The sequence below is a fragment of the Cetorhinus maximus genome, chromosome 15 (assembly GCF_964194155.1).
Source record: "Cetorhinus maximus chromosome 15, sCetMax3.hap1.1, whole genome shotgun sequence".
NCBI classification, from domain to species: Eukaryota; Metazoa; Chordata; class Chondrichthyes; order Lamniformes; family Cetorhinidae; genus Cetorhinus; species Cetorhinus maximus.
In genome coordinates this window covers 16,848,301-16,873,782 of record NC_135893.1, presented here as the reverse complement: position 1 = coordinate 16,873,782, position 25,482 = coordinate 16,848,301, and the positions used below count along the sequence as shown (strand labels likewise).

The following is a 25,482-nucleotide window of genomic DNA, read 5'->3' as shown; positions in this document are numbered from 1 at the left end:
TCAAAGAATTTTACACATGCAAAACATTGTTCAGTACATACTTAATTTTGAGGGACACTCCCTGAGGCACTCCAATACTGACAGTTGCTCCTAGGATGCTGTGTCTGGAGATCTTCCTCTCAGCACCATATTCAACCAGAGTACCAAAGAATCCTGTCCTGCAGGCAGAACCACACCAGGCTCCGTGAAACATTGCCACTTCTGTGTAGTTTTCATTCCTAGCAATCCATTATAAGATTCCAGCCTGTAACTCACTCCAGGGTATCCGTTATTCTATACATGTGCCGCCAATACCCTGATGAGATTCCAGCCTGTAACTTATTTCCAGTTATGTGCTATTCTATATGTAAACCATCTGAACCTTCTGATTAACCTGCAGCTTGGAACCCATTCTTGGATGTACTTTATATAGAAACCCCCTGAATCCCTTGATTAGATTGCAAGCCTGTAACTCACTCCCGCATATTTACTCCTAGAATTGCTCGAACTGTCTACGTTGTTATCTTTCCTATCATTGTTACTATTTATTAAAGCAAGGTAACTGCATTTCGTATCATATATTGTGTGTTAGAAGTGTCTGTACCTTATAAATTAGTAATTTAAACTGTATATTTAAAATTACACCAAAAATATTCTTACTTGATTGTCCCCTTTACTCTGGTTTGGTCATCATCCTGGAACTTGTATTGGTAGCTCATTAGCATAAATGAATGAGGAATTCCTAGCTGTAAACAAGTCAGCATACATTATTTAAAATATTTACTCAAAAGGCTTTAATAACAGAGCAGGGACTAGGTAGCAGAGTACATTTACCTTCTGGAACCTTGCCAGGCTGATGGGATAAAAGTTGCCTCTATCTACAGGCTGTGGGAGACCAATGTAAAATAGGTTTGGACAGTTTCAACACAATCCTGAGTATCAGGTCACAGGACAAAAATACCTCTAATTGGACACAAGTTGCCAATCTCAGTCAGGCAAAGAATGGGTGGTGTTAAACTGTACATGTCACTTGGGCACTACTGAGGTAGGGATAGTGTTAAGGGAACTGTTTATTTATAACCCATATTGAGCCCGCCCTGGGGGTATTTGATGGAATAATGTAGAGGGAGCTTTACTTTGCATCTAGCCTGTGCAGTGTGGAGTACTTGTCTTGGGAGTGTTTGTTGGGGCAGTGTAGAGGGAGCTTTACTCTGTACTGAATCAGTGCTGTACCCGTCCTGAGAAAGTGTTTGGTGGGACTGTGTAGATGGAGTTTTAACTCTGTTCCTAACTCATGCTGTATCTGACCTGGCGGTGTTTGATTAGTCAGTGTAAAGGAAGCTTTATAAGAACAAAAGACATAGGAACAGGAATAGCACATACGGTCCCTTGAGCCTGCTCCACCATTCATAGCTGATTTTCGGCTCCAACTCCACTTTCCCGCCTGCTCCCCATATTCCTTGATATACTGAGATCTCAAAGTTTTTTTTTCATTTTTTCCACAGGGTGTGAGCATCCCTGGCTTAGGCCAGTTTATTGCCCATCCCTATTTGCCCTCGAGAAGGTGGTGGTGAGCTGCCTTCTTGAACCACTGCAGTCCATGTGGTGTAGGTGCACCCATAGTACTGTTAGGAAGGAAGTTTTGGGATTTTGACCCAGTGACAGTGAAGGAGCAGCAATATAGTTCCAAGTCAGGATGGTGTGTGGCTTGGAGGGGAACTTGCAGGTGGTGCCCCCATGCAACTGCTGCCCTTGTCCTTTGAAGAGGTAGAGGTTGCAAGTTTGGAAGGTGCTGTTGAAGGAGCCTTGTGAGTTCCTGCAGTGCATCTTGTAGATAGTACACACTGCTGCCATTATGTGTCAGTGGTGGATGGAGTGAATGTTTAAGGTACTAGAGTGGGCGCCAGTAAAATGGACTGCTTTGTCCTAGATGGTGTCAAGCTACTTGAGTGTTGTTGGAGCTGCACTCATCAAAGCAAGCGGAGAATATTCCACCACACTCCTGACTTGAGCCTTGTAGATGGTGGAGAGGTTTTGGGGTGTCAGGAAGTGAGTTACTCTGCAGAATTTCAAGCCTATGACCTGTTCTTGAAACCACAGTATTTATATGGCTGGTCCAGTTCAGTTTCTGGTCAATGGTAACCCCAAGATGTTGATAGAGGGGGATTCAGAGATTGTAATGCCATTGAATGTCAAGGGAAATGGTTAGACTCTTTCTTGCTGGAGATGGTCATTGCCTGGCACTTGTGGCAGGAATGTTACTTGCCACTTATCAGTCCAAGCCTGAATGTTGTCCATATGCAGCAATACCTGGACATGAATTGGTTCAGTCTATTTCACTCTGCAACTAACCACTGCTGTATCTGGCCTGAGAATGTTTGATGGGTGACTGAGATGGGAAGAGCTCCAAACCTCCGCACCATTCATGATGATCATAATAAATATCACTAATTGCTGGGGGGAGGGGTGAAATCCCCTATGGACTACCATATAAATACTGTGGCTACTAGAGCAAGTCAGAGGCGAGGAGTCCTGCGGCAAGTAACTCACCTCCTGACTCTCCAAAGCCTACCATCCATCTACAAGGCACAAGCTAGGATTGTGATGGAATACTCCCCACTTGCCTGGCTGAGTGCAACTCCCACAACACTCAAGAAGCTTGACACCACCCAGGGCAAAGCAGCCTGCTTGATAGGCACCCCATCCACAAACATTCACTCCTTCCACCACCAGCCAAAGCCACAGCAATGTGTACCATCTCAAAAATGCACTGCAGGAACTCACCAACCCTCCTTCGACAGGACCTTTCAACACATGGCCATTACCACCTAGAAGGACAAGGGTAGCAGATACGTGGGAGCACCACCACCTGAAAGCTCGCCTCCAAGCCACTCAACATCCTGACTTGGAAATATATTGCTGTTCCTTCACTGTCAATGGGTCAAAATCCTGGAACTCCCTCCCTAACAGCACTGTGGGTGTACCTACACCACATGGACTGCTGCGGTTCAAGAAGGCAACTCACCACCACCTTCTCAAGGGCAATTAGGGATGCGCAATAAATGCTGGCCTAGCCAGCGATGCCCACATACCATGAATGAATTTTTAAAAATTATGAACCAAACTGAATAATAACTAGAAGAATATTTGTGATATAAGAGGCAATAGCACTTGTTTTAAACATGTTTAAATCTCCCTTACCTGCAATGCTATTGTAAAGTGGCTGGTTTTAGTGTCCCTTACTATACTGGTATTCATGGCAGACTGACTGCCCCAGCGCCACTGCAGGTAACCCATTGTGTTCTTGTCCAAGTTTCGTGCTAGGACTGTGGTCAAGCCAGGACGGATTCCACGAGATGAAAACTGTAGCCCACAATGAGTGGTGATAAAACTGTACAAGACAAGGGAGAGCAGAGAGAACATTTGTTAGTGAAGGCCAGTGTTTAGTTTTAATAAAAAAGTTATCTTTCTGATTTTCCTCCCTCTTAGGCTACCCAGGTAGCTGTTCATCAGGAACAAGCTTGAGGCAATGAATGTTGATCAGCCAAGCCTGACCTTGCCCTCGCCCAATTTCCTGCACCCTATGTACCTGCAATCAATGGAAGTGGTTGGGTGTGGGTGCTTTATCCGATTGTTTTTCCTTCCCAATCCATATCCCTCATCAACACTCCAGCTGAGATCAGCTAACTCAGTAACTGGCCAGAATGTCTAGTCCTTTTGGGCTGTATGATTCCATATTCTGTTGGCTGTGTATTTACTCACTCACTGACTTGGAAAGATAATTAGAACTTTTAAGTTGAAATCTGTTTAATATTCTCAACTAATAAGGACATTTTCCACATAGCAAAGTTCTGTTGCAGCATTTTGGCTTTGCCAATTGATTGTTACCCATGGACCAACTTTGGATATTACAGGCCAGGCCATATGACCAGTGCTCTCCACCAGGAAATGGTGTTGATGTGGAGGGAGGGGAACAGTCATCATTAACTCAGTTTCTATTGAATGTGAACCTAAGGGTTTGCAGTCCTCATTTCAATAACAATGACACACATTCACCTTCTTCTCCCCACACCCCTGCCTTTACAAATATAGGAACTGACAGACAAAAAAAAACAACCTTGGTATTATGACACAGCCAATGGTAAAGGCTGCGTTGTTCAAATCCCAGAGGGAAACTTGAAACAATTGTCATAACCCATTTTTGCAGTTTGTATGTTTCGAGATGCAGGCTTTGAATTCAGTAGTAATAAAACCACCAAGTCTCAAGAGGTTTTTTGTAGAATCACAGAGCAGAAGAGGCCCTTTGGCTCATCGAGTCTGCATCGACACGTGAGAAACACCTGACCCACCCACCTAATCCCATTGACCAGCACTTGGCTCATAGCTTGGAATGTTATGACGTCTCAAGTGCTCATCCAGGTACTTTTTGAAGAATGTGAGGCAACCCGCCTCCACCACCCTCCCAGGCAGTGCATTCCAGGCCGCCACCACCCTTTGGGTAAAAAAGTTTTTCCTCACATTCCCCCTAAACCTCCTGCCCCTCACCTTGAACTTATGTCCCCTCGTGACTGACCCTTCAACTAAGGGGAACAGCTGCTCCCTATCCACGCCCCTCATAATCTTGTACACCTCGATCAGGTCGCCCCTCAGTCTTCTCTGTTCCAACGAAAACAACCCAAGTCTATCCAACCTCTCGTCATAACTTAAATGTTTCATCTCAGACAACATCCTGGTGAATCTCCTCTGCACCCCCTCCAGTGCAATCACATCTTTCCTATAAGTAGTTCCTATGGAACTAAATTAAACATTTATTAATACAAGAAAGATTGTAAGCACATACATATGTCTACAACATTACTACCATAATAACTATAATAATCACTTAGCTAATCTGACTCTCAGTTAGACCCCTGGTAAGGCAACAGTAAAACAGATGGATTTAAACAGACCCCTGGCAAAGCACATCCTGGACAATGGCATTCAAAATGAGTTTCTTTCAGCTCTGGGTCCTTGCAAACAGACTTGCGGCTTACAGGCTGGAGGCTTTAGATCTTAGGATCCCTCCTCCTTTTACCAACAGCCTTCTCTTCCTTTATACATATTTTCCTCTTTGAATGCAAATTTTCACTGTCACTAGGTTTTTTTTAACCCTTTAAATCTTCTAACAATAAAATCCTTCCATAATGCCCACTTTATGAGTAAGCTTTTTAAAAACAAACACATTATTTCTGAGCTTCACCTGGTTAGGTGTAATATTTCACCCGCTCTTTTGAATGGTCTATTTAGAAATGCAAATTGCCCCCTTTATACCTCACCTTCTATTTCCCTTTGTTTATCTAATTACCATTTCAAACCTACTTCTCCTCTATACACCAAAGTCTCTAGACCAACTGGCTTTAATCCAATTAAGACACACACACACACACACACACACACACACATACATACATAGACACAGACACCACTAAACTCTATTTTAAAATAATTTCCAATAACATTATAGACATTATTATGTCTTCTTGATACTCGGTCCCTCCAGTTTACCTTCTGCCATCCTAGTAGACTTGGGACAGTTATAATGAAGTTAACTAATCAAAGCAAGCAATCTCTATTAAATAGTCTAAACAAATCCAGACACGAGGCTAGGAAAATCCCTGATAACGGACAGCTTTGAGAACCATAGGTCCAATATCATCTGCTTCTCCAGAGCATGCCACACTCAATGTCATGTGTCAAATTACTCACATATATTTCTTTCAGAAAATAACATATTACAATATTTAATTTGCATTTGAATGAATCAACACTATCTGCCTCTGCCATCACCCTGTGGCATTTGTTCCATAGATTGATCACTCATTCATTGAAATAATCTTTCCTCGGATAAGTTTTGCATTTACTGCATTACGAGTGTAGGCTCCAGACAATGTCAAACACTGACCTTATTATATTCCACATTTATATAGTCCATTTAGAATCCGAAAGGTCAAATCACTTTTCAGCCTTCCCTATGGTAGTGAGAACGTGCCCAATTAACCTCATAATCCAATTCCTCCATCTCCTCAATCATTGCTCCCTTCCATATCCTTTCAATAGTTGAAATATTATTTTCTCGGTCACGGTCAGAACTTTAAGTGCGGTCGCACCAACGATTTACAAAGTTGCAGGATGACCTCACTACTTCCCATTCAATACTGATTCTCTAAATGTCCCATAATCTGATATGATTTACTTACTGCCATCAAGCACTGTTGCTCAATTTATTAATCACGATCCCTAGATCGCTTTCATTTTCCTTACAGTTTAAAAAACATTTTCCATACTTGAAGATCGTTTCCTGAGAGAAAGTTGGTGAGTGCCTCACTTCCACACCTCTACTTCTGTTGTTCTCTTACCACCTGCCAGAACTGGCAAGAGCCCAGCCGGAAGCCCAAGCACTTCCCAACTAACCATTGCCTTGGAGTAACTATTATAAACAGGAGCCAGTTGGAATCAGACCGTGTCATCATTGCTGTATGTAGCACATTGGTAGCCATTTAATCTTATGGAGTACGTTGTCTTAAGTTCAGGAAAGATATACTGGTCTAGGGGTGCAGCACAGATTCACCAGGCTGAGACCTGGGCTTCAAGGGATAAATTATGAGGACAGGTTGTATAGATCTGGCTTGCAGGCTGAGGGGTGATTGAGATATTTAAAATGATTAAAGGATTTCATAGGATAAAGAGAAAGTTTCCTGTGATGGAGCGGGGGGGCATCCAGAACAAGAGGGGATAGTTTTATAATTACAGTTAGGCTATTCAGGAGTAAAACCAGGAAGCTCTTTCTCACACAAAGGACAGTGGAGAACTGGAATGCAGCAATTTCAGAAGGACAGAGCTATAAATGTACTGCTGGCCATTTTAATTTCTACTGAACACAGAACAAAACACCAGTAACAATAGTTATGTCTATTTGGAAATTATATTGGAACCTGCTGACATCACTTACCTTTGCGATGTGAGGTTTCTAAATATTTTCATCCCAAATAAAGGCCCTTGAATGTCTCCTGCCCCAAATTCCAACTGTGAAACACAAATGAGTGAGTAACTAAGAATTAATAGAACATTACAGGCCCTGTGCCAATTTATATGACTGCTTTAATATCATTGAATATTCCTCAGGTCAGTAGCATTCCTGCCTCCTAATCAGCGGTTGCGGATTCAAACCCTACTTCAGACTTAAATATACAAACCTGGCTGAAGGATGAGATGACAAATTAGTATCTGTCTGCCTGACATGCAAAAGTAGGTGAACAGTAAAATCTCAGGACATTATTTGAAGAGCAGGGAGTTCTCCCTGCATCCTGGACAACTTTGCTCCTTAAAAAGCAGAAAAACTGCTCATTCATCTCATTTGATCTTTGTGTTTTTGTATGGTTGCACAAATGGCTGTGATGTTTGGCTACACAGTAGTCACTGTTTTCCAAAAGGAACTCATTGCTTTAAAATATTCGAGTAAAATGTAATAAAGAACTGTACAAATGCAAAACTTTCATCTGCAGTGTATTCAGTTGGGTGTTGGAGAGCACAAATCTCTACCCACAAATGCTTTATGTCTAAAATCCTTTCCCAGTGATTAAACACCAAAGCCATTTTCAATCTGTTAACAGGCAACTTTAAAACACAACCTGTTGCTGCTTGACCCTGCATTGTAACTGACAGCAACAATGTGGCCACACCACCTGAAGATCTCTGCCAAGTAGCTGACAGGCATTGATAGTGGAGAATAGTTACTTGCTGCTATTGACTGATGTGCATTATTTGGACAAATAACATATGGTGCTCAATCTTTATCAATACAGAGAGGCAAAGGAATCAGTTAAAAGGAGCATTACGCTGTATCGGGCTCTACTTGGGGGGCATAACTGCAAATTGTCAAATTAACGCAACCAATCTGCCAATTAAGGGTCAAAAGATATTGGGAACATGTTATATATTTCAACTTGTGAAATCAGGCGTTTGATGGCATGCCAGTTTCATATGGACTGCTCAGTTAAGTTGCCTGAACATCACGTAAGCAACCTATTTTGCATTCTACCATGAATCATAGCCTCACAGAACATGCTGCATTCTAATAACATATAAAATACAAAATGTACAGGTGATGCCAAATAAATTCATGTGTATTTTAAACAATCCTCATACAAAACCCTATTCAATTCACTACCACTGCAGAGTCTTGTTTGGAGTGATTGAACGGTGTGTGGAGCAACCATTTGCAAACTGTCAATTTTATGCAACTTATCTACATCCAAGTTCAAGCTCAACACCTCTTAGCAAATGCATCCTAAATCTCAACAATAACTGCAAAGGAATTCCAAGAATGGAAAGTTACACTGTTACTGTGAGGAGTAAAGATTCAGCCCTTACCTCACCCCATCCCTTTGCAGAGGTTACCCGCCTCAATGCAATGTTGATTGAACCACCGCCATTGCCATTCTGTGTTGAGAGGCTCCCTGCCAGAACAGCTGTATCCGTCGTGGTTAATGGAGCCTGGATGAAAAACATGAATTAAATTATATTTAACTTCACCTTTCTAACTTACTCTCCTGAAGATGCTAACCCACAGTGGGTTGCAGAACCACAGGTGATGGCAGTCCTCCTTATCTCATGCAAGCTAGAATTTATTTTGTGTCAGCTGGACAGTGGGACTTGGAAAGGTATTTGACTGTGGGTGGCATTACAGCCAAGTCCAAAAGTACCCTCAACAAAACATCCACAAATATGCTCCTTCCATTACTGGGTAGTAATCAGCAGCAAGAATGGCAGTTACCTTTGACCCCGCCTCCCTACTAACCTATCAAGGTAGAACCTGCATCCCTTTAAACTCCACAACAGGGCCTGATTTGTATAAGTATTGGACAGCTTAATTGCGCCTTCAAATTATATTACATATGAACAAAAATAGCAGCAGAACATATGGTCTCACGAGGCTGCTCTGCCATTCAATATTATCATGGTTCATTCTTCTGCCTCGATTCTACTTTCCTATCCACTCCCCATCTCCCTTAATTTTCTGAGTCTCAAAATTCTGACTAAAGATTTGGTTTGCCTAAAGCAGAAAATAGTTGGATTGCCTAGTAAAGGGCACTTAACAAATACTGCTGATTCAATATGCAGCAGCTGCAGTCCTCTAGGCGATTGCAGCTCCTCACTATTGCCCCAACTTATTTGTCAGCTTATTTGGCACAGACCTTCCTGGTCTAGAGGGCTTCATAGTGCACCAGGGATGATATTAGTTAAATCAACATCATGGCTTCTCACTCCAATAACACAGCCAGGATCTGGTGGTGTCACTTTACCCTGGATAGTCCTTTGGGAGTACAGGATGTTGGTAGAAGCAGCAGCAGGAAGTGCTTAGTGTTTGTTATAGCTCTCTACGTTTACATCTAGCATGGTTTATTTAATGAACCATTAGGCAAGTGTTACAGGACAATTTCAAAACAATTATTGCTTTGCAAACTTTTGTTAGAAGTTCTGAAACAATGTTCCCACAACATATACTAACACAAGGAGGGTGCCAAGTGACAAAGAGGGACTTTAGTATATTGCCACCTACTTCAATAGATTGTGATATGTGCATTTTATTAATTTCAATCTGAGGAAACCGACTGCCTGGCTCTTCAAACTCCTCATCATAGCGGTCAAACAGATCAGTGGCATCCAAGCCGACACTTATCATACCCTGCAAGACAATTAAATAAGTTATTGCTCTTTTATTAGGATTTGCAATTCTAGAGTGGCAATGCAGCAAATGATGTGTATAGCTCCTGGCACTATTCAAAAGAAGAACCCAGGCCTTAAACTGACATCTATACCTGTTTACCTCTTGCAATGATGCACGGGAATCAAAACCAAGTCTTCAGAGGAAGTAGGGTTAGCGGGCAAATCTATATTTTTATGTTACCATTATAAATTCCAATGTCCACATTTGCCACACAAATGTACATTGTTGCAAGGTAAACAGTGTATACTTGTCACATTCCAATCACACCAGTTGTGGCACTGCAGCTCCTCCACTGGTGGGAGATTACAAGTTGAACGTGACAAATTTACAAGGGTACTTAAGTGCAGACATAAGAACTTATAATAGAAAATGTTAACAGAATTCACACACAGACACATTTGTAATGTACTATGAACATAGACATACACGCACATTTTGAAGCGATTTCAATTTTTCACCTCTTGCACCTGTTTGACATTTGAAAATCACCAAGTCTATGGCAAGACAGTGACTACACTTCAAAAATGCTTAATTGGCTATGAAATGTTTTAGGAAGTCCTGACATTGTGAAAGGCATTGTATAAATACAAGTCCTTTATTTTCTTCTCAGCTTAGAAACAAGAGAATGTTATGGTAAACATGGTCAGTATTTTACAACCACTCAGACAATGGCTGGATTGCAATGAATTGAAACAGTACATCGTACTCCGTGGGATTAAAGACAAGGAAATTGTGCGAGAAACATCCTACAAGTGAAAGAAACCCATTGGAAATAAAATATTTCACATAGTAACCCTTTAGCAGTTAATTGTTCAAGTCCAAAGCCTTCTTTGGATATAAAATAGTGACCACAGTAATAGCCATAATTGTGTTTTGGTATGATTGGGTTGAATTTCCATGAAAATGCAAAGCTAAAAACAAGAGGGTTAAAATACAACCTTATACAAAGCTTTTATAACAATAACAGAACAAGGCACAGAGCCTACCCAATCCTTCAATTAAAAATCATTTTAGAACCTACAAGACTCATGCTTTGCAGCTGAAACAACTCGGCCACTTGGTTCTATTTTCTATTTCTGCACCAATTTCCTTGTCCTCCCCTGAACAGATCAACTCTTGCTCAGGTACCTTTGCACAAACAATGACAGATGTTCTATAGCTTCACACTCAGCTGGCCATTCTCCATGAACAAGCCTGGGCCATAAACTTTAGCCACAACCATTGTGGTAGCTATCACAGACAACCCTGACCTTGATCTCTCCCATACATTCCCTCCCTCCAGCTGGAGCAGGAACCCTGGCTGACGTTCCACCCCCTTCTCTTGGAATGCTGTCATTCTGGCACCTCACTTCCAAATGATCTAGCAGATCCTAGCATACCTTGGGATTTGTTCTTTGCTGCAGTCGCCTCTCTTCCCTCTCTCGTTGTAGTCTTTCAAATTCTTCACGTATTTCAGCCGCTGCTTTCTTCCTTTCCACTACCTGTAAAAAAAAACATCAATTCACAAACTACAGAATTATACACAAGTCACAAGCAATGGTTGTAATTTCTTGCACATCACACTGCTTAATTGCAATTTTCTACAAGAGTCAAAAAACAGCCCTGCAGAATTTAATGCTCTCCCACTCAGAACTGGGAAATAGCACTTCCTGGTGACTCTGCTGGCTGAGGCAGTGAGCGTTGTCTGAGCCAGGGCAGAAGGGTCTCAGATTCTGCACTCTAATGTGGAGTTAGCAGATCTCAGTTGGGTTGGAAGGACCAATAGTCCAAAGCCTCAGTTGGAAGGGAAAATCAGAAATCATCAAGACGACATTGACAGAATCTCCCTACCTGGCAAACCCCATCACCAATAAGGACAAGAGCATTACCACCCTGACTTGGGTATATATTGCCATTCTTTTATCATTGCTGGTTTAATATCCTGTAACTCCCTATCCAATATCTTTGTGGGAACACTCTCACTACAAGGCCAGCAGCAGTTGAAGGAGTTGCCCACCACCACCACCTCAGGCATTTCCAGATAGCCAGGAGCTAAAGCCTCGCCAGTATCAACTACATCCAAGGGGCACATATTTTAAAAAGCCAAGGTTCTGTTCCATATTGTGATCCAGTTAAACCTGACGGCAAGTGCTCACACATGTGGACATCAATTAGGACAGTGATTCACACCAACAACCAAAGCATAGGCTCAAACAAGAGGCAAGATAGTACAATATTCATGGAACTATGCAATATCAGCTCATGGAGTCAATAGCTTCAGGGGAGAAGAATGGGAAAGGGAGGGAAGCTCAACCAGGCGAGGTCTGATATAGATGTGAGGTGGTAGGGCAGAGTTGAAAAATCTATGAATTAAAGTTGATAAATGACACCTTAAGTAGGCCTGATGTGCAATTCACCTACAAGAGTCACAGAGATCAGGGAACATGGCTTCTGAGCAGTGAGTACAATATTTTACAAAATGGAAAAGGTCAAAAGGAGATTTATACTCCCTTCCATACCACTAGCTCCTTAAATGGAATTGTGTGCCATAACTTGCAGGAAAAAAATACAAATTAAAACTATTCCAAACTCCTGGACCTTGTATTGCTCAAGCAGCAGTTTATACATGAGCTTCAATTAAATTCATCATCCTGGGAGCAATCTTTTAAGCATTTGCAATATGTGTTTAATACCAAACGCTACTGACACCAAGATTTTGGTATCTTCTGCTGCACTACTGTGACAGTTCATACCAGCTTTCGCACCCAGGAAATCTGTTGGGTTATTAATTTATTGCTGGTTTAGTGAACAGTTCGGACTGTGGCCTCACACTCACCAGGAACTGAATCAAGAACACCCAAACTCCTTTCATGCAAGGTTCTCAAAGAAAGATCCTTCTAATTTCAGTCTAAGCCTGAATCCAGCCTTTGGGGAGAAGTGCTGGGATAGAATATTGCCTTACCTCCCATCCTTCCATTTCCAGGCCCTTTTTACCATAGATGTCATAGATGGCTCTGCTCTGGGGGTCACTAAGTACTGTTAAGAAAAATAACAAGGAATCAGAATGAACTGATCTTTTAAAAACTATGGTGCACAATACACAGGATATGTGATTCTACACCCATTGAGAGTTTGTAACCTAAATTGTGGTATGAAAATGTGCGACAGAGAGAGAGAGAAAGAAAGAGAAAGTGAGAGAGAAAAGAGTGAAAGAATGAGAAAAGAGATCAAAAAGAGAAGAGTATCTTGATCACAACAAAGTGAACAGAACAGGAGGGGAGCAGAGTAAAGGCCATAAGGGGAATTGAGGGATAACAGCCTCTTAATTTCCTTTTTGCCTTCAGACAGGATTAACCGTTAGGGAAAGGTGGACAATTGACATGTCACACTTTGAACTGGTTCACAACAACCTGTGCTACCCAGAAAAAAAGGTATGAATAATTTGGGATTATCTTACATGTAATAGACCAACTGCGCAAAGGTACTGAGAAAAAGGGTGGTGGAAAGATTAAATCAAGCTGTGCATCCCATTTTCTTCTACCACCCAAGGTTCTTACCTTCATATGCCTGGTGCACAAGGTTAAAGAGAGTCTCTGCCTGTTGTTTCAGATCGGGGTCTCGGTGCTTGTCTGGGTGGTAGAGCATACACAACCGGCGATAAGCAGCCTTCAGCTCATCTTGTGTGGCCTGCGATCAACAGATGAATCAGCAACATTAAACACAAAAAGATAGAAGCAAAAGTTGTTTCAAAGTGACCTGGTAAAGTCAAGATGACAGCGCTGTTGTCTAATCCAAGAGTTTAATTTTGTCCTCCAGATACAACTTGTTGGAAGGTACATCACTCAGTTCTGCCTGTGTAATCTGTGTAAGTATCACTGTAGTTGGTGTCAGGGCAGATGACAGGGGAGAGCTATTCTGACACTGTTCACTTCCCTGAAAGGCTGAGCGCTGAATAAAAACTTTCCTATTCACTCTCCAGAGCTCCTTGGATCAATGTAACACATTTTGTGGTATAGAAGCATACAGATCAGGGCTATCCAAAGTGCTACTTGGGGAGCCCCTCAAGTGACTTCAGTGCCTCCAGGCTGGTAGGGGAAGTGAAAGAATAGAATTAGGCTTGGATAAGGCATCTCTCTCAGCCAGCTGACACTCGCTGGCTCTTTCTCTCTCTCAACTATCTTCTGAAAGGACAGTCAGGCCATTTATTGTATGATGGATGTGACAAATCTATTCTTAGAACCACAGGGAAGCTCATGCACATAGTTAGAATCTCTGAAAACCTGAAATTAAATAGAATGTCATCAGCTATGTTCTCATACTTTTGTCAACTTTTCGCTTGACAATTTCACCTCTATTCCTCCTCCTGTACTTCTGCTGGGTTACTGTTCCACAAGAAACAAATATCCTCTGGAACTTCATCCAAGTGGCCATTCTTTGTGTATGGCCCTAGACAGAGAGTTTGACAGGTTATTCATGGGAATTTCTGGGTAAAAAAAAAGACCATAGTTTACCTAATTTGCCTTTTACCATCCTGCTAGTTGCATGATACACCAATGATGGAGTTGTTGGCTAGTCGCAGCAATTAATTTCTGCAAGTAATCTACAACAAATGCCGACATGAGGTGAGTAAAACCCCCAGTGGTAGAGAGCTTTCGGAACCATAGATCCAAAGTCACCTGTTCCTCCGTAGTATGCTACAATTACTACGTTATGTCTCAAATAACTCATATACTGTGTACCAAAATATTATGTTCCAAGAAAAATCATCTAATTTACATTTGAATAAATCAATACTGGCTGTTTCCACTGTTTCGGAGTGGTAATGTCGCTGGACTGGTAATCCAGAGGCAAAGACTAATGCTTCAGAGACACGGGTTCAAATCCCACCACGGCAGCTGATGGAATTTAAAATAAATCTGGAATTAAAAGCTCGTCTCAGTAATGGTGACTATGAAACTATCATAAAGACCCACCTGTTTCACTAATATTCTTTAGGGAAGGAAATCTGCTGTCCTACCCGGTCTGGTCTGTCCTAGATGTGACTCCAGACCCACAGCAATATGGTTGATTCTTAATGCCCTCTGTCCTGCCTTGTTGGCCCTGCAAAGTCTCCTTACCAACATCTGGGGGCTTGTGCCAAAATTAGGAGAGCTGTCTCACAGTAACAGTCAAGCAACAGACTGACATAGCCTTGGCACTGAATCATAACTTACAATGTCCCAGATGCCACTTTCACCATCCCTGGGTATGTCCTGTCCCACCAGGAGGACAGACCCAGCAGAGAAGGTGATTACAGTTGGGAGGAAGTTGCCTCCGACATTGACTCCGGACCACATCTGGTCTCATGACATCAGGTCAAACATGGTAAGGAAACCTCCTAGTGATCACCACCTAATGTTCTCTCTCAACTGATGAGTCAGTACTCCTCCATGTTGAACACCACTTGGAATAAGCACCAAGTAGGCAAGGGCACAGAATGTATTTGGTAGAAGCTCAGTGGCACCACTACTCATGAGCTGGCAGAGTTCTGATGGACATGGCTGCTAAACTTGGCCTGTGGCAAGTGGTGAGGGAGCCAACAAGAGGGACTCATTCTCACCAATCTCTCCTGAGGTCCCCAGCATCACGGATGCCAGTCTTCAGCCAGTTTGATTCACTCCATGTGAGGCTGAAGACACTGGATACAGCAAATATTATGGGCCCTGTCAAAATTCAGGCAATCATACGTAATACTTATGCTCCAGAACTAGCCATTCCAGCCAAGCTGTTCCAGTACAGGTACATTTGACCAAGTGTGGCATCCAGGAGCACTGGCAAAACTAAGTCAATGGGAATCAGGGGAAAACTCTCCACTGGTTGCAGTCATAGTCATACCGAGCACCAAGGAAGATGATTGTGGTTCTTGGGTCAATCCTCAGTCCCAGGACATTGCTGTAGGAGTTCTTCAGGGTAGTGTCCTAGGCCCAACCACCCAACCATCTTAAACTGCTTCATCAATGGCCTTTCGTCCACTGTAAGGTCAGAAGTGAGAATGTTCGCTGATGATTGCACAATGTTCGGTATGATTCACAACTCCTCAGACACCGAAGCAGTCTGTGTTCATATGCAGCACGCCCTGGACAATATTCAGGGTTGGGCTGATAAGTGGCAAGTAACATTTGTGCCACACAATGACCATCTCCAACAAAAGAGAATCTAACAATCTCCCCATGACATTCAATACCATTGCTGAATCCCCCAATATCAACATTCTGGGGATATCATTGGCCAGAAACTTAACTGGACCTGCAAGAGCAGGTCAGGGGCCGGGAATTCTGCGGCAAGTAATTCATCTCCTGACTCCCCAAAAGCCTATCCACCATCTACAAGGCACAGTCAGGAGTGTGATGGCATACTCTCCATTTGCCTGGATGACTGCAGCTCCAACAACACCCAAGAAGCTTGACACCATCCCAGACAAAGCAGCTTGCTTGATTGGCACCCTATCCACCACCTTCAACCTTCACTCCCTCTATCACCGATTTACAGTGGCAGCAGTGTGTAGCATATACAAGATGCACTGCAGCGACTTGCCAAGCCTCCTTCAACAGCACCTTCCAAACCCGCAACCTCTACCACCCAGAAGGACAAGGACAGCAGATGCATGGGAACACCACCACCTGCAAGTTTCCCTCCAAGTCACACACCATCTTGACTTGGAGCTATATTGTTGTTCTTTCATAGAGTCAAAATCCTTGAGTTCCCTTCCTAACAGCACTGTGGATGTACTTACATCACATGGACTGCAGCAGTCTAAGGTGGCTCACCACTACCTTCACAAGGGCAATTAGGGATGGATAACAAATGCTAGCCAGTGACGCCCACAGACCGAGAAAGAATGAAAAAACAACACCCACTTGAACTAAATACCAGAGCCCAGCTCGATCTTGCCCTCACCAAATAAGTACTTTCCAGCTAGGAGTCACCGAGTTACAATTGAGCGTGAAAATCCCACTCAGGTTTCTTCATCCTCCTGCAGGCGTATGCAAACCCACTGACGCAACCCTATTATTTCCCCAGCCGAGATCAGCTAACGCAGCACAGGGTGTGAACTGGGTGTGAACAGGCTGTCTACTCAATGAGCCTAACAAGCAATCTAAAAAGTTTAGGACAGTTAAACCAACCACTTATGGATACAACTTTGACCGAAACACTCAAAAAGGAAACTGGCTGGCTCCAAAGAGATTCTGAAAAAAGCTGCTAGACACAATTAGTAACACTTATTTTCTGCAGTTATTTTGTGATTTTAAAAAATCTTTTGCAACAAAGTTTCCCCTTTAATGTTTTGGAGAGTGGAACCTGTTGGTGGAATAAGTAGCCTTAAACTCATAAGCTCGAGAGACAACTTGTTCTTCTACCATTTTTCTCTAGGAGGATTGCATCAGCAGAGTCACAGTAACTATCTGAACACTGCTTTCTTAATCCTCCACAGCAATAACCATAAAACCTGGGAAGTGATTTTCTAGAATTCACCCCTTTTCCTGAAGAGGCTAAATTTTGTTAGGTTACAGCTTCATGAGCACCAGCAATTTCATTCTGCAACATTTTTCATAGGTGAGACTGGACCAGGTAAGTGGGATGCTTAAGTATGGAGGAATATCAGTCCTGGACAATTCTGTCATAATCACACTCGATGCATTTACTTACTGGACCATCAGTAATTCATTTATGATCTTATTCAAAAACCCTTAAACTGTGGCCATTTAATAAAGTGACTATTTGTGACCTGCCTTGCTTTCAACTGTTGCTTACAGCTGACTTATTGTTCTTTGTGCCTTTGGGCTCAATTCACTGGCTGTCCAGCTGAGACACATTGACAACAGCGAGATACAATACTGTTCCTTCTCTCTACTGTTCTCTAGTTAAGTGATGACAGACCTGCCAAGGACCCAGATGATCCTCGGTTTAAACCCCACTCCAGACAGCAACAGCAAGTGGAGACTGAAAGACTGAAACCAGGAGGATCAAATTTTGGGTTAACGTAAAACAGGATAATCGTACTAGGAGGGTGTAGTATTGGTGCCCACCTCACTCCCCCCCCACCCTGCCCCGCCCTCCACTCATCGTATCGGTTGTGGGAGCCCATAAATCCTCCCACCATATAGGGCAAATACCCTATCAATTGGTATAAAGATGGTTGTGGCCAAGAAAGAAGTGTTCACATTGCAGCCTGTCAGACTTAATGAGCCTACAAACCTTCCTCAATTTCACACTGTTCTGAAAGAGAAGTGTGAAGCATGTAGACAACAACATTGTCCTCCAGTAAAAATAAACTAGCAGTCAAGGTTATCCTAGCTTTTATGCAGCACATTAATAAATGCTGGCCACTACTATATCTCAAAAAAAAATGTTTCTGTACATTTTTACCACGTTGGGCACATGTATAAACATGTACATTGCCTTAGCGAGGAGAAAGGTAAGGTAGTCAAGAGACAGCTTTGAGAAGGGATGGTCAACCTATGGTGGCACAATTTCTTTTAATCAGAATCTAATCCAGTCTCTTCACAAATCTCAGTTTTCAAATGTTAGTGCATGCAGATTTGTGTCAGTCATTCCAAATAGCTTGTGCTGTGGTCAGATATCAAAAGCAAAAAAACCCAAGAGATTGTTCACACTATCTACTTTGAATGTTGGAATAATAAATATTCGAAAACCTGAGAAACAATTCATTTGTTCTTCAAAGGCTGCCTCCACTACAAAGAAGGATTATCTCAAGGGATGCATCTGGGCAACAATTCTCGGGTTTTTACCACCTGTCTCTATATTGAGTTGTGAAGATTCAGCTGCAAAACTGTTTGTGTATAGAATTATAGACAGTTACAGCACAATAGGAGGCAATTCAGTCCATCATGTCTGAGCTGGCTCTCAGCAAGACCCACTCCCCTGCCTTCTCACCAGAGCCCTGCAAATATTTAGTCTTCAGCTGCTTAACTAATGCCCTTTTGAAAGTCTTGACTGTTTCTGCCTCCACCCTACTCTCAGGTAGTGCATTCCAGATCCTAACCTCTTGTTGTGTAAAATGTCTTTCCTCACGCAGACGTTGGCTCTTTTGTCAATCATCTTAAATCAGAGTCCTCTGGTTCTCGCCCTCTCCATCAATGAGAATAGTTTCTCTTTATCTACTCTGTCCAGACCCATGATTTTGCAATGGTAAGGACTCTATTACTGGAGTTTGCCCCTGAGTCATTACCCTGCCTATAAATAAATTTGACCAATACAGTGCAAGATATTTTCCGCTTTTCAAACGTGACAGGAGAATTGGTGAGCAGCATCTATGGTAAGAGGGTAACTATTAGTCCTGGTGTACACTATCCCAGTCATTGCACACATTAGGCAACGTGTTTGCTTCCAGGAATTAGGGACATGCTTCCGGAAACTGCTTTGTCATACACATAAGTTAAGAGTTGGGAAAAAGCCAGAACTTCAACAGCAAGTGAAAGCCCTATTAAAACAGGAGTATTTAACTGAACTATTCACCCAGAATTTTGCTTTCTTCCAGTCTCAAACAGCAGGATCTCCAGCTGATAACTGCCCGCAGCAACACAAATGAATCAGGAGCACACTATGTGGAGAGTCACAGGCGCCGAGTTTCCAATCTGTCCACACTGCAGTTCACTGCATTCCCCAGAGCAACCCTTTAGCAAGACACTGGTTTGCACTTTTATCCTCAACAGAAAGTTCTTTAGAAAAAATGTATCAAACAATAAATAGGAATTTTCTTGCACAGCTTTTTGTTTGTACAAATGACTTTGAACAAGCTGTTTACAATCAGACCATTTTCTGCATTAAATAGTAGCTTTTTGAAAAAAAAAATCATTAGAAACTGGAATTGCTGGAAGCACACTGCAAATCAGCCAGCATTTGTAAAAACAGAAGCCATGTTAGACTGTTTTGGGTATAAATCTTTCCAGTTCTAATGAAGGCTACACATCCAAAATATCATTCCATCTTTCCTCTCTGCTGATGCTGAATGACCAGCTTTATTAAAAAAAAACATTTTTTGGAAAGGTATTTCCTTGTCTCTCGAGATTTTCTTTCTCACCTACTTGACACCAAGCAGTATTCCCAGACCATGTTGCTTGGTCAGCATGACCAGGCACATGAAAGCAGATAATCTTTTGATTATCTGCTCCTATCACTGCTTGCTTATCTCCACAATCACCACACCCTCAACTTCTCTCTCCACCCCCCCGCCTTAAACCAGCTTATATTTCACCCCTCTCCTAACTATGCTTCAGTTCTGCCAAAGGGCCGTGAAGGCTCGAAACGTTAACTGATTTCTTCTCTACCGATGCTGCCAGACCTGCTGAGTTTTTCCTGGTAATTCTGTTTTTGACATGAAAGCAGTCTGGATCTGGTCAACTCCAACAATTACTATTCAGACCCGCTGCCAAAAAGGTTGACTGAGATGAAAAGTCACTGTGCAATATTGAGCCACGCCATGGAACACCAGAGCACAATGTATCACACCAGTAGGTCTTGAAGAGAAGCCGTTAATGTCGCAGTGAAATGCCTGTCAATTAATTCTGACAGCAGGGAAAAGAAAGTGGCTTATATCATTTTACCTGCACTCATCAGGCATGCAAAGGGATTCATCCCACAAAGTCAAAATGCACAAGAAGCGTGGCAGTTTTCATTAAGGATGGTGGCAGTAAGGAGAATCAAAGACAAGTAGTAAAATATTGCTTGAACCTTTGATGCAGCCAATCACGTTACACAGTTATTAATATAAAACTAAACTGGAAGCGAAGATCCCTGAATAGGCACTTCACGAATGACCTTCTCTCTTATTTGACAAATTGTTTAACAATCTATCGATTATGTGATATAAGTGAACAGTTTCATTTCTTGTTAATATTGAATTCATTGAAACAGCAGGTTGAATCGTCCATCACAGCCGAGTCCTTAAGGTCAGGTGTTCAATACTTGATGAATGATGACTTATGTCTGAAGTGATTATAAAGTGCAAGGTACTGCCACCATCCAGCTCAGTAGCGAGCTGCATCAGTCAATCCCACATTGTCAATGGTTTTGCAATAGAGTATAATGGAGGGTGTATGAAATTTTCTTTTCCCACCTACTTCTTTCACATACTTTCTCCTTTCCTCCAAATCCCACCTGGAGTCTGGCTGGGATTTGAGCCCAATGTTCAGCCAAGCAGCATTTCTTCGAATCAGCCTGATGATCTGAAGGAGACATCGCAGCCAGGTTCTGTCCTCATTTGACGCCAGATACATACACTTTCCAGCAGGGATCATTGGATAGCAACCAGAAACCCTGGCCGACCTGCTTCTTCCTCACCCAACAGGGGCAACAAGACTATTGGTAACACCCCATCACATTGTATCAGCAGCACAGGCCAGGAATCCGCTAGACCCAAGGCAGGTGACGCACTCACAAACCAGGAGAGAGCTTTTACACACAGCATTCAAGCTACTTTAAATGGAGGGAGCACTACAGAGACTGTAACAGGGACTTCAGCGCCTCGATGCTTTACCTAGCTCCAAAGGTCACGTATTACATACAAAGCATCACCAAGCATCAGGGCTCCTAATCAAAAGGAGCAGAACTGACAGTGCCTGACAGTAGTCAGCAGTTTGAAAGATCAATGTTTGTTGGATTAAGGTTAGTTGAAAAAAAAATCTGTAAACATAAGATTTCCTGCACAGTGAGCAAGCAGTTGAGCTGGGATTCACTCAGTGGTCCATCAGGCCAGTTGCAAACTTAACCTACTTCACGTTTGGCAAAAAAACATGGTTTGGTCTTGCAGGCCCATGTTAATTTGCAAGTCTCAGTTTCCTTAAGATAGGATAGAAGGAGCTATTGATCTAAGCCATGATATACCTGACCTGAGAGATTGTTTGCTGGGACAGTGTAGAGGTTTGATGTACCTAACCTGCGAATATTCAATTCCCTTTATTGGATTCAGCATCTGAAATATCCCATCTTTAAAACAGTTACCACTCACTTCAATTAAAATTTAAAACATTCAAAATGATGCACAAGACCTCAGAGTAACTATGGTGTAAAAATCTCAACCTGAGCTTCACATGCTGAGCTGGTCCTTGACTGAAGAACAGAAACAAACATTTACTGAGAACAAAACTGAAAAGATTTTCAAACACCAAAGAATTTGATTATTCAAAGTAACATTACACACCACGAAAGGCAGCACAGAAGGTATCAAGCATAGCAACCTAAAGGGATATTAAGATATTTCAAACACACCATCACTGGATTTAATGTATTGGTACCAATGTGCCATATCAATACTAGCTCTAACAAATATGTTGTGTAATTCCCTTCATTCATCTTAAATTGCTCATATTGCCAGTGACAGGCTTGTTCTCCCCAGTACTAAACTCCAGTTTATAGTAATCTGGATGCTCTTTCCAGATACAGTCCACATCTAAGTCAAATTGTTTCATTGTACTGCTGGATGTTTTTCAGTTCAAGTGGACATACACAAGCAGAAACATTTGACACCTCAACCACTTCATTTTGCTGAGATCCCAGTGGTTGCTTCAGACAAAACCCAATCTCAAAGTCAGGGTCTGTATTTGTTTTCCAGAGTGCTTTTCATGTTTGAAGCAGGCACGTCATGAAAATATAAGGGACAACACTGAATTATCCACGTGGCACAGTACTAATTTTTCAATCGCAAATACATTCAGTATTTTATATCTGCTAAGCTCTGACAACCATCTGTGAAACAGAAGTTCACCATTTCAAGCAATCTTTGATCTGGAAATTATGCAGCATATCTTTTCTTACAATCCCATTTGTCAAAAAAATTAAAATTCTTATTTCTACCTCCTCAACGCACCCTAACTTCCAGCAAGCCATCTAAACTTGTCACTCAATGAGGTCATTAGCCCATAGGTTTGTTTCCACTGAGTGGGGCATGCACCTGGCTCCTGTCAGAGATCTGTGCCCATTCAACACAGTTGTTGGGAACTTGTGATTGGAACATGGTGCAGTTTGGCAATATTTTACTTATTATGTTGAAATAGTGCAGCATAAACCAGAAGAATGCAACCACATAACATTTCCATTCCATGTAGGCATTGCACCTTGTCTCCTGGCAAGTTACACCCCTTGGATTGACACCCATTTGAAACTGGGTTGAGGTCAAAGCATTCTAAATGATCTAGTCAATAATGACAATACCATGAGATGTCAGGGTTGCCACTTGCCCAGATTTGGAGCAGATAGGCTCTCCACTTCAAAAGTTGCACTATGAATTTCTAAAACTTAAATAGATGCTAAGTCTGTCTCTTATTATGGGAATCCACTTCTTCCACTTATTTCAATGTCCTGCAATATGAAGGTTTTAATTATCAAGGCTATTGATTTTTTTTTGGTCAGCAGCAAAACAAACCGAGTCTTAAATCACTGCACCCATCCTTTTTGGACTTGGCAAAAGGCAATAACTCTAAGGACTGTCACTACATTTATTCAGTATGAACATTGATACCAATGCACTGTGGCAATGCACTTCTTGTACAAAGCCATTAATTCATTACTACAAATCACAACCATCACCAGCAACAAAACTGAAATCTCAGTATTTCACTGAATTGGAATACAACCAAAAACGGTCTCTTCACAGTTAGTTTATGGGTTCATGCCCATTTGAAACTGGGCTGAGCTCCACTCAGAATAATTTCACACTAGGTCCATGCTGCTGTCAGATAGAAGATACTTGTCGATTCTGCCAAGTCTAAAAAGGTTAAAGGACAGATTCCGCAGGCATGGAGGCAGTTTCACTACCATCCCTTTTAATCAAAAAATTAATAATCCATATCACTAATGAATGGGACAGATTGGAAACTGAAGGCATGACTGCCAATAATAGAGCAATTAAAATCAAGAAGGCACATGAGGCCAGAATTGGAGGAGTGCAGAGATCCCTGAGGTTTGTAGGGCTGGAAAAAGTTTCAGAGCTAGGGAGGGAGAAGGCCACGAGGGGATTTGAACAGAAGGGTGCGAATTTTAAACGAGGCATTACCAGACTGGGAGCCAATGCAGATTAGAAAGCATAGGAAAGGTGGGTTAGCAGGGCTGGTTAGCATATGTCAGTAATGTTTTGGGTGAGCTCAAGTTTGTAGAGGGTGGTAGCTGGTTGGCTGGCGAGTGTTGGAGTAGATAAATCTGGAGTAACAAAGGTATAAATTAGGGTTTCTGCAGCAGATGTGCTGAGGCAGAGGTGGTGATAACTTTAGAAAGGATGTGAAGGCATTGGAGAGGGTGCAGAAGAGATTCGAGAGAATGAGGATGAGGAACTTGAAGATCGATTGGGACAGTTGGGACTATTTTCCTTGGAGAAAAGAAGTTGGAGAGGAGATTGATAGAGGTATTCAAGATCATGAGGGATCTGGACAGAGTAAATATGGAGAAACTCTTCTCAATCACAAAAGGATCAAGAACAAGAGGGTACAGATTAAAATAATTGACAGAAGCAAAAGCAATACGAGGAAAAACTTATTCACGCAGTGCAAAGTTAAGGTCTGGAATGCATTGCCTGAGAGTGAGATGGAGGCAGGTTCAATTGGAGCATTCAAAAAGGAAGTAGACCAATATCTAAAAGGAAGAATGTGCAGGGTTACAGGGAGAAGACATAAAAATGGCAGTAGGCGAACTGCCTACTCGGAGAGCCGGTGCAGACACGATGGGCCAAATGGCCTCCTCCAGCGCTGTGACAATTCTGTGATTTTACTTTGGTGGTTATGGTGATGATGTGGACAGGGGTCAGAAGCTCAGCTCAGGGTCAAATCGGACATCAAGATTGCCAACAGTCTGGTTCAGCTTCAGTGCCAGGGAGCGGGATGGAGGCAATGGCCAAAGTCGCAAGAACTGTCCCAAATCCGGGCAGATACCAGTCCCCTTTGCAAGGACAAAATCAACTGTAATGTCGGCGTTTTCCCCATAAAGCAAGTGGACAAAACGTGAAAAATTCACATGTACACCGTTAGACAATAGAAATAATGAAAAGACTAAAGTCCGACACAGTATTGGGTTATTCATAATAGGTGAAACAGCCTAATAGCCAAGCAACTCAGCTAGGTTTCTACATTAAAATAAAGACCTGTTTTATATTTAAACGGGTCTCTGTTCCACTGCACCGTGGATTTACACAGTGTTGGCTGGGCCCTGCCGCACGTTAACTGAAAGTCGCCTGGCGCCCGCTGTCAATAACGGCAAAGCAGCGGCTGATAAAAATACTGCCATCTCCTCCTCGCCCTGCCCGTCCTTCACTAAAACGGCCCATTAAATAGCCGGAGTGCGCTAACAGAAGCCCCCTCACCTCCCTCCTGACGTTCAAAAGCGCGTAAAAGTCATCGTTATTAATCTCCTCATCCACCAAGGCCGCCGCCATTGTCACCTTTCACCCCGCAGCGGGGCACCGGCCTCAAGCCAGCCCCGGCTGCAAAGGAGGACGCGACTCACAAAGAGATTCCCTCTCCTCTCAACCTGCCCAACTCCTTTCTGTCGCCCTCTGCTGGCCTGGGGAGGACCGGCAGCATGAAGCGGAAAACCATTGCCGCCCAAAGAATTTGCACTTGAAATACGCGCCCCCCAAAAAAAATCTTTCTTTATTTTTGCATCTTTCAGGTCCTCAGCACATCGCAAAGACCTTAAATAAAAACAGAAAATGCTGGAAATACTCAGCAGGTCTGGCAACGTCTGTGTGAAGCGAGAAACAGGGCTGAATTTTG

At 42.5% G+C, this 25,482-nt stretch overlaps 1 protein-coding gene across 3 annotated transcripts in view; it reads right to left on the bottom strand.

Moving 5' to 3' along the window:
• Nucleotides 1-25,219, bottom strand: part of LOC144690442 (dnaJ homolog subfamily C member 11) — a 46,911-nt gene extending 21,692 nt beyond the window's left edge. Inside the window, exons 1-10 of one of the 3 annotated variants that reach the window (XM_078557953.1) lie at nucleotides 25,071-25,219; nucleotides 13,282-13,411; nucleotides 12,687-12,760; nucleotides 11,125-11,226; nucleotides 9,578-9,703; nucleotides 8,389-8,511; nucleotides 6,968-7,041; nucleotides 3,181-3,370; nucleotides 640-725; nucleotides 42-158 (exon numbers count right to left, since the gene is read on the bottom strand). In XM_078557953.1, coding sequence (XP_078414079.1) covers nucleotides 42-158; nucleotides 640-725; nucleotides 3,181-3,370; nucleotides 6,968-7,041; nucleotides 8,389-8,511; nucleotides 9,578-9,703; nucleotides 11,125-11,226; nucleotides 12,687-12,760; nucleotides 13,282-13,411; nucleotides 25,071-25,142 — 1,094 coding nt within the window. In that variant the 5' untranslated portion in view covers nucleotides 25,143-25,219. Of the gene's footprint in view, nucleotides 1-41; nucleotides 159-639; nucleotides 726-3,180; nucleotides 3,371-6,967; nucleotides 7,042-8,388; nucleotides 8,512-9,577; nucleotides 9,704-11,124; nucleotides 11,227-12,686; nucleotides 12,761-13,281; nucleotides 13,412-13,480; nucleotides 13,611-25,070 lie in introns of those variants that run through there. The other 2 variants (XM_078557954.1, XM_078557955.1) reach the window with 2 other exon arrangements.
• Nucleotides 25,220-25,482: the final 263 nt, after the last annotated feature.